This window comes from Pinus tabuliformis, chromosome 9 (genome assembly GCF_031772625.1).
Source record: "Pinus tabuliformis cultivar Carrire ecotype Pingquan chromosome 9, CPIR1, whole genome shotgun sequence".
NCBI classification, from domain to species: Eukaryota; Viridiplantae; Streptophyta; class Pinopsida; order Pinales; family Pinaceae; genus Pinus; species Pinus tabuliformis.
This window is the reverse complement of record NC_142307.1, coordinates 487,031,271-487,044,287: the sequence shown is the minus strand read 5'-3', so window position 1 is coordinate 487,044,287 and position 13,017 is coordinate 487,031,271. Positions and strand designations below refer to the sequence as shown.

At 38.9% G+C, this 13,017-nt stretch overlaps 1 protein-coding gene across 1 annotated transcript in view; it reads left to right on the top strand.

Annotated features, from left to right (window-relative positions):
• The window catches only part of LOC149149331 (uncharacterized), a 109,832-nt gene extending 97,088 nt beyond the window's left edge, over window positions 1-12,744 (top strand). The window contains exons 4-5 of the mRNA XM_089441375.1: window positions 12,233-12,297; window positions 12,648-12,744. Coding sequence (XP_089297501.1) covers window positions 12,233-12,297; window positions 12,648-12,729 — 147 coding nt within the window. The 3' untranslated portion in view covers window positions 12,730-12,744. The remainder of the gene's footprint in view (window positions 1-12,232; window positions 12,298-12,647) is intronic.
• The last annotated feature ends 273 nt before the right edge of the window (window positions 12,745-13,017 follow it).

Sequence of the window (13,017 nt, the reverse complement as noted above, 5' to 3'; positions counted from 1 at the left end):
TGGGCTATTTGTATGAAGCCATGGACAGGGCCAAAGAAGCCATTCGGTCCTACTATGATGATAAGGGAGATGATGGGTTTCAGAGACAACTCCTTCTATGGGAAGTCATTGATGAGCGATGGAACAACACACTCCATCGTCCCATTCATGCTGCTGGGCTTTTCCTGAACCCTGCATTTTCTTATGCATGTGGGTTTAATTTTGATGTTGAGGTCGTGGAAGGATTATTAACCTGTGTCCAGAAGATGGTGAGATCTCCAGAAGAACGTATGGAGATCTCTAGACAAATTGAGCAATATAAGTTGTCAGGTGGCACATTTGGCTTTGAGATGGCTGTCATTGATAGGACGATTAAAATGCCAGGTATTTTTTAGTTTGTAGTATGTACTTTGTAACTTTGTTTCAACTTTCAAATTTCATTGTTTCTTCAAATTCCATTTTTTTCTTATGTTTATTTAAAATTTTATTTGTAATTTTGTTGTAGACGCATGGTGGAAGATGTATGGTGGCAGAGTACCCCGTTTGCAAAATCTTCCCGTACGCATCCTCAGCCAAACATGCAGCTCCTCGGGATGTGAGTGCAATTGGAGTGTATTTGAAAAAATACACAACAAGAAGCGCAATAGGTTAACACTTAAACATTTAAAATATTGCAAATTTCCAAATAAATTTTTGAATTCATTAAAGTTTTAAACAATTTTTTTTTTATAATATTAATTATTAATTATTATTTCATGAACTTTGTACAGGTTGGAGTCCCATAGACTTAATGACATGGTCTATGTCTACTACAATCTTCGATTGTGGGTGAGACAACTAGAGAAGAGTAAGACACCTGATACGGAAGCCATCTCATTGGATGGGATTGACACCACTGCTGAATGGAGGGTTGAGACCGAGAGGCCTCCCATGGATCCCACTGAGGATTGGTTAGTGCAGGATGAGGGGGAGGAGGAGGAGGAGCAGGAGGAGGAGCAGGAGCAGGAGCAGGAGGAGGAGTTGGAGGAGCAGGAGGAGGAGGTGACACCGCCTACCCGGGCTACCCGGGCTACCACTACCACCAGTAGAGGACGTGGTCTCCGTCCACCTAAGCCTCCTGTAGCTGCTACTACTAGTTCTTCAGCTTCTAGAGCACGTCAGACTCCACTGCCATTTCCACCAGCACAGGCACCAGCTTCTACATCTAGAGGGAAAGAGAAAGCTGTGCCATTTTCTCGCAAGAGGGGCAGAGGAAATCAATAGGATTAGACTTTCATTTTATTGTATATGACATTATGACATGATGAGATACATTATCATATTTTTTGTTGATATTTTGAGGCTGAGTTGGACTTGGGACTCAGGACTTACTATTCAGGACATGATTCAATGTTATGTGTGATTTTAGCGCTAGAAATGATATTAAACATCTTATATATTAGTTTTTTTATCATATTTATGTGTCAATGTATTTATTTTATGTTGTAGATGGTTTAGATATTAAAAAAATTGAAAAAAAATGAAAAAAAATGAATATTTTTGTGCCAAACGCTTTTTTCCCGCTTTTGTCGATTTTTTCCGCTTTTTTCCCGGCGCCGATTAAATCCCGATCGCGCTTTGTGCAACATTGAGTCAAACTACCCTAACCAGTGGTCAACTCAGCAACAAAATAGTCCCTCTTGAGCTCTGTCAAAGTCAGAGTAGCTCGACCTTCTTTGGATGTTAAACACCAGTAGAAACAATCAACTTTAGAGCTATCAAACCCAGTCAAACAAAGGATCAACTTTGCGGTCAAACAATCACTTCAAGCATGCGGTCAACACAGGTCAACCTGCCTAGAAATCCTCGTAAATTGTGCCAATAAATGCGGTCTGGTCCAATAGAATTAATCATCTGAAAATTGCAATCAAAATAGGTCAAAGGAGCCTCAGTGAACACTGATCAAATATGGCTGAAACAAAATGTCAACGCCCAGTCAAAATGTCCTTCAAAAGCTTGCACATGTGAGATGAAACAGGTTTCCTGTGATTTGTAAGACCGAATCAAATGAGGGGAGGGAAGAATGATGTGCTGTGAATTTGCCAAATGAGGTTGGAGGTCTCTTCTATTTATATGTGATGGAGGGTCAATTTGTCGAACTTGACCCCAAGCTGACCATGACAATTGTTTATGTGTGGGCTTGACTTCAAAACATATTTCTCCTTGTCCAAGTTTAGTGATCTTTAGGACAATTTTGGTCCTCTCAAAAAGAGGAATTCAATCCAACAATCAACTTCTTCAAATGAGCTGCCAAAAGTGGAATTTGGCCCTAGTTGCACATTTTAACATTGCCTCTCAACTAGGGAGAATTCCCCCTGCCAATATCCATCCATCATCATGCTATCCTGATCATCATGTACTATCTTTTTATCTGGTCTCGTCTTTGTTGAAGGTTGATATAGATAATAAGAAGGATCGATTGAGAGTGAGTCACAAGACCTTACCACTCTCCACTTACGAAAGTTAGTCCATATAACCAGGGGTAGAACCCCATTCAGACTTGATCTTGGGTGATCAAGTTGTTGAACATCATGCATCCTAGACATATGGAGTATGACAGTACACAATACATCCATCTGTAGTGCTATGGTCCCTAATCACTTTTCCCAATTCATTGGCCCAATGAGAGGTACTTCCCAAGAGTCCCAGACTACAAGGGTAGGATGTACGCTGGGGCATCTGTAGGAGAAGGTGAACCACTCATCCTACTCATATGCCACAGGAGAAGGTAACCACTCATCCTATGCATATGTCATCAACCATAGGGGAAGGTGAATCACTCACCCTATGCTCACATAGATCATAATAGGGTATCGCAGGGGAAGGTGAGCCACTCACCCTGTACACAACGTACCTATAGGGGAAGGTGAACCACTCGCCCTATGGTCGCACATTGCTCCAAGAAGTACCCCATGCCCCCAAGAGCTCCCAGAGCTCAATGTCCAACTCAGGTAGGACCCTCATGGGAGGATCCTTCCACGACTCTAAGTCTCTCTGGGAAGGCTAAGAACTTGACCTTCCCTAAAGGCTTTGTGAGGATGTCCGCATCCTGTTCGTTTGTCTTGATGTGATGGAGCCTTATTGCTCCTCGTTGTACCCTATCCTGGATAAAGTGGTACCTGATATCAATATGCTTGGATCCGTCGTGGAACACGAGATTCTCTAAAAGGCAAATCCCACTTTGGTTATCACAATAAATGATGGTGGTATCCAACACATGCTCAAATAGCTCACTAAAGAGCTTCCTCAACCAAATAGCTTCACAACATACCATACTAGCCGCAATATATTTGACCTCAACGGTGCTTAGAACTACTGATTTCTACTTCCTGATCATCCAAGAAATTGAAGCAAATCCCAAAGAGAAACAACATCATGGCGTGCTCTTTTTATCCACCACATTGCCAACCCAATCAACGTTAGAATATCCATGTAGCCTCAAATTCCCAACAGTGTATCTCAATCCATAGTTGATAGTGTTATGAAGATATCTTAAGAGATTCTTAGCAGCAATCCAATGTACGTGATGAGGCTCAACCATAAATTGACTCAAAGTATTTACAACAAAGCATATGTCCAATCGGGAGTTTACCAAGAACACCAGGGCCCCAGAAGTTGTCTATATTCAGAAGGATTTGCCAATTTGGGACCAACAACACTTCCACATAGCTTCTTGAAGTTTAGTTCCATTGGAGTATACATAGACTTGCATTCCACCATCCCACATCTTTCTAACAACTTCAGAATGTATTTCCCTTGAGAAAGGAAAATCTCTCTTGGATTTTGCCAGACCTCCAAGCCTAGGAAGTAATGCATTAGTCCTAGGTCCTTCATCTCGAACTCGGAAGTCAATTCTCTCTTGCATTGATAAATGAGAGGGTCTACACCAATTAGAAAGAGATCATCAACATAAAGGACCAAAATAAGTGGCATGTCCTTTTCAACCTTGAAGTATAGGTTTGGATTAATCCATAGAGGTCTTTCTTCAACCTGCATACATGAGATCTTTGACCTTGTACTTCAAATCCCTACGATTGTTCCAAATAGACTTCCATTTGATGTAGGCTCCATCCTTGATTAGCAACAAGAGTAATTATGGATCAGATAGTGGTGTATTGAGACACTGGTACAAATATTTCATCATAGTCCACTCCTTCCTTTTGAGAGAAACCACGAGCCACGAACCTTGCTTTATATTTTTCAGCACTTCCATAAGCTCCATGTTTTATCTTGTAGATCCATTTAGAAATGACCACAGACTTGTCCTTGGGTCTAGACACCACTTCCCAGACATCATTCTTCATGATTGATTCATATTCGTCATTGATCGCATCTTTCCATACCTGGTGTTTTACAACTTCTTCAAACGTGCAAGGTTCAACTTGAATAATAGTACTCATGACTGCCAAGTACCCTTGATACTTGTTAGGCTTCTTACTTTCCCAAAATGTCCCTCTTGGAGCACCATGCTTTTCAACATCTTGAAGTGTATCCTTGAGCCATAGAGGTCTTTTCCTTGAGGTTGACGGATCACTAGGAGGTGGATCAAGATGATCCATCGAGCCATCAACATCAGGCATAGGCTCATCCATTGAAGGTTCTTCTTGTTTTTTGGCAGCATCATCATCATCCTTCCTTGAGATGGGGAAACCTATGGCTTTCCCGAGGGTAGTGTCTTCATCGAAGGTAACAACATCTCTGCTCACTTCCACATCTCTTTGACCAGATACATAAATTCTATATGCCTTTGAATTTTCACTATATCCAACAAATATACCTTTCTTTCTGGAAGCTTCCAACTTATTCCTTTTCTCTTTAGGCACATGAAAATACACAGGGCAACCAAGGATTCTAAAATGAGAAACATCAGGTTTCTTACCTGTGAAGACTTCCTTGGGTGTCTTAAAATCCAAGGCTTGATGAAGGCTCCTATTTTGAACATATACGGTAGTGTTGGAAACTTCTCCCCACAAGAATTTTGGTAGACCTTGATCATAGATCATGGCACGGGTGGCTTCCATGATTGTTCGATTCTTTCTTTCAACAACACCATTCTGCTCTGGAGTGTATGGAACAATTGTCTCCCTCTTAATGCCAGCCTCTCTGCAAAAGTCATTGAATTCATTGGATTCATATTCGGTCTCATTGTCAATCCTTAATGTTTTAATCTTTTTCCCTGTTTGATTCTCCTCTAGTGCTTTGAAAGAACAAAACCATTTGAACACTCCATCCTTCTTTCATAAATAAATCTATCTTTTGCGTGAGAAGTCATCCACAAAGATTGCATAATATGTGTATCCTCCTAATGAGGTTACGAGCAAGGCACCAGACAGGTCATAATGAACCAATTGAAGAATATCAGTTGTTTTGCTTTCACTAGAAGGGAATGGTTCCTTTGTATGTTTCCTAGCTGCACATCCCTGATAGAATCCTTCATGGTTCATGTTAAACTCAGGCATCCATGTGACCATCTTTCCATCAATTAATGCTACCTTGAATCCTTTGTCTTCCATCTTCAAATCAGGCACATACTACACTTCTTGAAGATGTATGGTTTGACCATAATTTAAGTGAATTGTGATAGTCCCTCTCATTTTCACGAGGTATGTGGCATTATCTCCAAGTATAATATTCAGATTAGTTTTCTTCTCAACTAAATTTGAGAGGGCCTCCTTGTATCCAGTGAAGAGCCTTGAGGCTCCACTATCAATTAACCAATGATCCAAAGTATTCGAAGGAGAGGTAGTAGATAGAGCAGAAATAAGAGATAACTCATCTTGTTTTTCTACACCATTACTTTCATCATCCCTGGCATATCTTGTTCTTTTGGGAGGTTGACTATTTCCTTCTCGAGCAGTGGGAGCATTCCTTTTTCCTTTGTTATAACTGTTGTTTCTTTGATTGCCATTGCTTTTGAAATTGTTGTTGTTGTTATTGTCATCCCTTGGAGGGTTTTTCTTGTGACGACACTCTCTAGCATAGCTGCCCAACCTGTTGCAATTGTAGCATCTTCCTTTGCCTCTTCCTTTGAATCCCTTTTTAGATCCTTGACCATGTCTCCTTGGACTAGCATCATTCTTCCTCTTAGCATGTGCAGAGAAAGTAGGCCATTCTTGATTCGAGTTATTCTCATGAAGTAGGATTGGATAGGCTCCCCTTTATCCATCTTAATATCCTTCAACTTGTTCTTGAGAAAGAGAGAAAGTAGGCCATTCTTGATTTGAGTTATTCTCATGAAGTAGGATTGGATAGACTCCCCTTTATCTATCTTAATATCCTTCAACTTGTTCTTGAGAAAGAGGATTTGACTTGCATTGTTCACTTTGAACATCCCAACCAATTTATCATACATTTCCTTAGAAGTTCCCAAATCAAAAATATAGGCAACCAAATTCTTTTGAATGGAGTCAATTATAATTTTCTTAGCTTTGAGCTCACCTTTTCTATACTTCGTCTTAGCAATATTAGGTGCATTTGAAGGAGGCTCCACCACTTTCCCTTGCACATAATCCAATACTTCATGCTTTTCCAAAGTCAGGTCCAAGGTCATCTTCCATGCATGATAGTCAAAATCGTCATTGAGCTTGCCCTCCATCTTGAAGTAAGATGTAGAGGCCATGGAGACTTGTCCAATAAACTTTGTCCAACATATATCTTAGTGATTTCTTTTCTCTCTTGCTTGGGCTTGTCCTCACCTGGGCTTTGATACCATGTTAATTTTAGATAGCAATGGTATGATCTATGCTTGCAACAATTACTTCAATGCCCTTTTATAAGTCCAATGATAATTTGCACTTATTTTCCAATAGAAACCACATTAACCATTAATCACATTGACAGTAACTATAGATAGAACATAAACAATAAATGTAGAAGACAAGCCAGAACAAGAGAACACAAGAATTTGGCTTAAGCTAGGAAAAAACCCAAAGATGGGGAAATCCTTGATCAATTCTTCTTATTATAAATATCAAATGTTCAACTGGGTGAGAGAGTACAATAATGCAAAGTCAAAGACGAAATTGACTTGCCAATTTGGTGATCCAAAACCACTATCCAAACCCAATGAAATTAGCAATTTCTTCCTCTCTCAACAACAGTCAAACTGCCTTAACTAGTGGTCAATGATGGTCAACACATCAAAAAAACAATCCCTCTTGTGCTCGGTCAAAGTCAGAGTAGTTCGATCTTCTTTGGATGTCAAACAACAACAGAAACAATCAACTTTGTAGCGGTGAAACCCAGTCAAACAAAAGATCAGCTCTGTGATCAAATAATCAGTTTAGGCCTGCGTTCAACGGAGGTCAACTTGCCAAGAAATCCTCGTAAATTGTGCCAATAAATGCGGGCTTGTCAAATAGAATTAATCCTCCAAAAATTGCAGTCGAAACAGGTTCAAAGGAGCCTTAGTCAACTCTAGTCAAATTTGGCTGAAACAGAAAGTCAATGCCTAGTCAAATTGTCCTTCAAAAGCTCGCATGTGTGAGATGAAACAAGCTGCCTGTTATTTGTACAACCCAATCATATGATGAGAGAGAAGAATGATGTGTTGTGAATGTGCCAAATGAGGTTGGAGGTCTCTTCTATTTATATGTGATGGAGGGTCAATTTGTCCAACTTGACCCCAAGCCGACCATGACAATTGTTCATGTGTGGGTTTGACTTCAAAAACATATTCTCCTTGTCCAAATTTAGTGATCTTTAGGTCAATTTTGGTCCTCTCGAAAAGAGGAATTCAATCCAATAATCAACTTCTTCAAATGAGCTGCCCAAAGTGGAATTTGGCCCTAGTTCATATCTTAACAAAACTGCTATGAGTAGCTTATGGAAATTATAGATTTCCTCTTGAATCTGGAAATCCTCTAAGAAATTTTGGAAATTTTCCTTTAGTGTGCTTTCTTTCCTCTTTTTATCCCTGCATAGATCTACAGCTGAAACCCTCGCTGCAAAACTTCTACGCCTAGATCTACTCAAAGAATCAACTGATCTGCTCACTAGAACCCTCTATTCGATAAATCCACTGCTTGCAAATTTTGCTTTTGAGGCTATTTGAATTTTCCTTCACCTGGAACTAAAAATTGAACCCCACTGCCTCTACAATTCACACCTCTTGCTTGACTACACAGATCTAGAGAGATTGTGCCCAGATCTCACTCTGAAGCTGCACAATTTTCTCCTCTCGCTTCTAAGTCTCTGATATGATCTTCAAAACTACGATACCATGTGAAAATTCCTTGATTGCAATTACTGTATATTATTCTCCTAACTGCTAGCAGTTTAATTTTTATGACTATTAACGAATAATTCCCAATTGCAATCTTCACCATAAAATACATTGCAGAAAATGAAATACAGGAACTTAGAAATAGATGCACACACAATAAAAATTGACACCAATATTTTTGGACTTAAAGTCCCCAGAAAAACCCCGAAGAAAAAACTGGTGTGGCAGATGAGGGATTATTTTATTATTATGCAGTAAATTCTGGGAGTACAATAATCTGGATGCTTAATTGGAAATCCTCCGATAAATATACTAGAAAGATAATTAGGAGGGAATTTTCTCCCTCTGCAAACTAACTGGCCTCCCTTTGGCTTGCTCGCACTACCTTATGGAAATATGCATTGCTGGCCTGGAAACAATTCACATTGCCTACTAGTTGGCTCCTAGTGAGCCGTCCTGCCTTCCCCTACCCTTGGAAAAATTTTCCTCCACCTTGTGGATGACTTTCCCAGCGTCCGTCAATTGAGACGACCTCTCTTTGACAACTTGCACTGGGGTTTCTGGCTCCTTGGCCTCTTTGCAAAATAATTTCAACCTCCCTTCTCCTGCCTCTCTAACACTAGAACACTGTTGGGAAACTCTCCAGAATTCTCCTCTGCTTCTTTCTCAATCACTAATGCTCTCTTTCTCTCGCTTGAACTCACTTCCTTGCTGAATCTTTGCAACTAGATAGCTTAATCTACCAAGGAACTCGCTCCCCTCTTGTTTCACACTATATCTATTTGCATCCCATTGATTTGCTTTTATAGTTTCTTGCTGGAGCTTTAACAACCATGATTAGATCCTCATCAATGACTAAGATCATCTTAGAATCGATCCATGCGAGCCTCTAGAGCATTCTCGATCATCCTTAATTAATTCTCATTGATTAACCAATTTTCTTAAGTTAGACTTAGAAAAAATTTAAATAATGGTTAATTAATTTAATTAAGGCATTTTGCAAGCTTATCTCGCAAAACCGTTTCTGCATTTTGGAGATCTTGTGTTCCTTAGCCTCTTCGATACAACTTGAGACTAGAACACTTGTCCAATGCTACCAAAATCTAACAAGTGTTGTAATGATGATGAATGAGGAGGACTGTATCCTTTATTTATTTAATGAGAGGTAAGGAAGGCCAACAATACAATGTGGACCCAAACCCTTACAAGCAACCTACAATGAACACTTGTAGGCCAACACAAGTAAAGTGCTCCACTCCAAAATACACATGTCATGTTCCAAGGTGATGTCATACACAATAAAGGCTCTAAAATGATGTAGCTACACAAGGTATGTCCATGCCCCTCCATCACAAGTCTCCATGGACTCCATCAATCCTCCTAAGCAATGTACTTCAATGGGTTAGCTAACCCATGCAAGAATACTATCGTAGCCTATGTGTCCTCGAGCCAACCCTCCAAATGGAAATCCAAGCTATCATGTGCTATCTAGGGCCTGATACTATGTCCCAAGATGCATAACACTTCTCCTCCCAGGTAGTCCAGTTTCCAAGCAAGTGAATTCTTGATATGGCCACAATGAAGGGTGCTGACCTAACTATGAAGAGTACTCCAATGCCTAAGGGAGGAAGACCAATTCAACAGCTAATTGAGGTCAAACATTCATTGAGAAAACTGTCTCCACCATGCAAATCCATCATGGACCATCTCCCATGTGCCAATCCATTTCAGACAATCCATCAGGGTTGAACATACACCATGTACACCAAAGTTCATGAAGGACCTCAGACACAGATTAAACACTTTCGAAGTAACCATAAAAACTAACACATTATTGAATATAAAACTTCTAAGTAGCTGTTTTTTGTTTGTTGTACATAACCATGCCCTTCCACGACAAGAGGTCAGCAATCACCTAAAGAAATTACACAAAGGAAACCAACTAGTTCTTCCTACACACCACATGCTTTGAGATGCTTAAGTCAAAATAGCACTGGCCACCTTAAGCCCAGAAATATTTGTGTGCTTCCACTGACCATTAAAGTTTTGAGAATCTAAAACTCTTCTACTTTGCAGGCCCATCATTTAAAAAAAAATTCCTTTTAAAAACAAACCAAACTCGAAAAACATGAACCCCTGCCTCCTTTCTCACTTGGAAACCACCTTACTGCCCTAAGCTACTTCTTGCTAGCCAAAAATGCCAACAAAACTATTGCTTTGTTGTCCCACCAAAATATTTACTTTTTCTGTCCTTACCTCTCTCCTTACCTAACCTGGTTATCTTTCTCCTAGTTTCAATGCTTGTGCACATCCAAGCTAAAATTCTTCCTTCCAACAGTAAATGTTTTCCCAACAGTGTCACTGTATTGAGCACTTCCGTTATGCTGAATACTTCTGCTGCCATGACATAATTTTTTTTAATATTATTCCAACATCAATGCTTCCTATTCAATCCGCCTCAATTTTCTGCAGATGACTTGTCATTGCCACCGACCACTTCAATTTTTCTGTAGATGATTTCTCATTGTCACTGACCATAAATAATTTTTCTGTTGCTGTCAAGTATGTTTTCTCTGACAGCACCCATTTCTGTCTGTTAAATTATCCTGCCTATTGTTGTCAAACAACCCACTGTCATGTTGTTGCTCTCCATTTTTACTATTTGTTTTGTCAACTGTATTCCTCTTGTCATGTAACAAAAAGTAAAAACATAACATTCTCTTGTTTATGACTGTTGTAGGTTTGCCTGCAAATACGACCTACACATTTATTTTCTCAGACCCAACAAATTTTATTTTCGTAGATGTGCCAGACCTCTTCCAACTTGTTATGCTGTAAACCACCACCCTCTGAGAGCCATTTTTTTAACTTGTCAAATAGTAGTATGAGAAACACCCTTTACAAGTTGTTGCCAGATTCCCAAAGGCGTCAAACAATTCCCATCTGCCAGTTTCTCTTTACCACTACTGCAGCCGCCAATTCCACTGATGAATAATTTCATTGAATGGAGCATGAATTTTTTCAATTTGATTTTTATTTTCTAAGTTTCCAATGTCGGGATTGATTAATATTTTAAACCATCAATATGTCAGTTAAATAAGTCAAATGCTAAACTTTCCTCTTTAAATTATATATATTGTTTACCCTACCTGTGCGATTGCCATGGGCTGTCTGTTCCTTCCTCTGCTGGGTGCCTCCACCTGCCTCTGCTTAGTGTAGTTTTCCTTCTCACACACTGTCTCTCGTGTTTCAAAATCACTTTTGTTTTCATTAATTTTAAATCTCGCAACATAAAATACCATACGAGGTATATTACACTATTATATGAACATTATAAAACATAAACTCCATACACCTCCAAAATTTCAGTATGTGGTTACATCTCCCTAGTTCCTTTCATGTGGTGCACTCGAGCAAAAATATCAATGGTCTTATTAAAGGATGTCTTAGTTGCAGATCCATGCTTTTCCTATTTGCTTTAGAAAATAATGTGTTATCAAATGTCTGATAATTCACTCAAAGCTTTATGTCTGTCTTAAATATGTTCTCACTGTAAGTGATATGGTATATCCACACTTTGGCAGCATAGTAGATTTTCAGAGAGGCTTTTTTCATAACTCAGTATCCTTGTAGGACTTGGACTTTTTTTTTTTTTTTGCTAAATTGGAAGAAATTCTACTTACATGAATAGACGTATATCTATTTTGCCCACTTACACGTATTTATGTATCTTTATATGATTTAAATGGAGCATTTCACACAATAGAGAGTTACACAAAATATACTGTTTTAAGGAATCAGGGTTCAAGGGACTGACTCTTGTTGAAATTGGGTAATTTTTGGGTGAATATTTGCCTCCAGAATTTTCCAAAAAGATCATACTTGTCCCTTGAAAATCATTGAATCTGACAGCAGGGGTTGGAAACTAACCTTTTGCATTATTTACTAAGTAAACTGTAATATCTATTGAAGGGGTTTTAATCTTGGCAGGGAATCTACCTTACAGATGTACAATTAGCAGCTTCAGACATCAAGCTGAAACTGAGGGCTTCAAGGTTCAGTAATTCATACCCCATTGCTCAAGGATGTCTCTGTATCAATAATTCATACTGCGTTGCTCAAGGATGTCTGTAAATTTATAAATTTTTTTGTATTTAATTTTGTCACTGTTAGATGGTTTTTGGTTCTTATGTAAAGGTTCAATATGTCTGATTTTCATGATCTCAAAGGTCATATCATTTGTAGTGGAAATAATGTAGCATAGAAGAAGATAACCTGTGAAATGAATAGGATAGGTTGAATAAGTGAGAGCGTGCATTCTGTGCTACTGCTAATATAATCATGCTGCCATTTTTTTCCATTGGCACTATGATAAAAATAATAGCTGTCTGGTTATTGTTTTCAGGATTTTACAAGAGCCATCTAATGTAAGGGCCTCCATTAGAGTCGACGAAGAAGATTTATCATCCAGGTTTGCAATTTTTTAATATAGGAAATATATATGAGCAAATAAGAACTGAAATCCCTTTTCAATATAATGTCCAATAAACCCATGAAAATAACCATTATTTGAAAAATGAAGAGTGCATGTACTCTTGTGTGTCAGAACATTAATGATTATTAGTCTTGAGGGCTGATTTTATGTTATGTCATCAGTCCAGACGATTTTGCAGAAATTTATGTCATGTCAGAAGTCCATGTCAGGATGTTTTGTGTCATGTAAATAGCATTAGTAAGTAAAATATAAGTTAATGCAAGCATCCTCCTCAAATGCA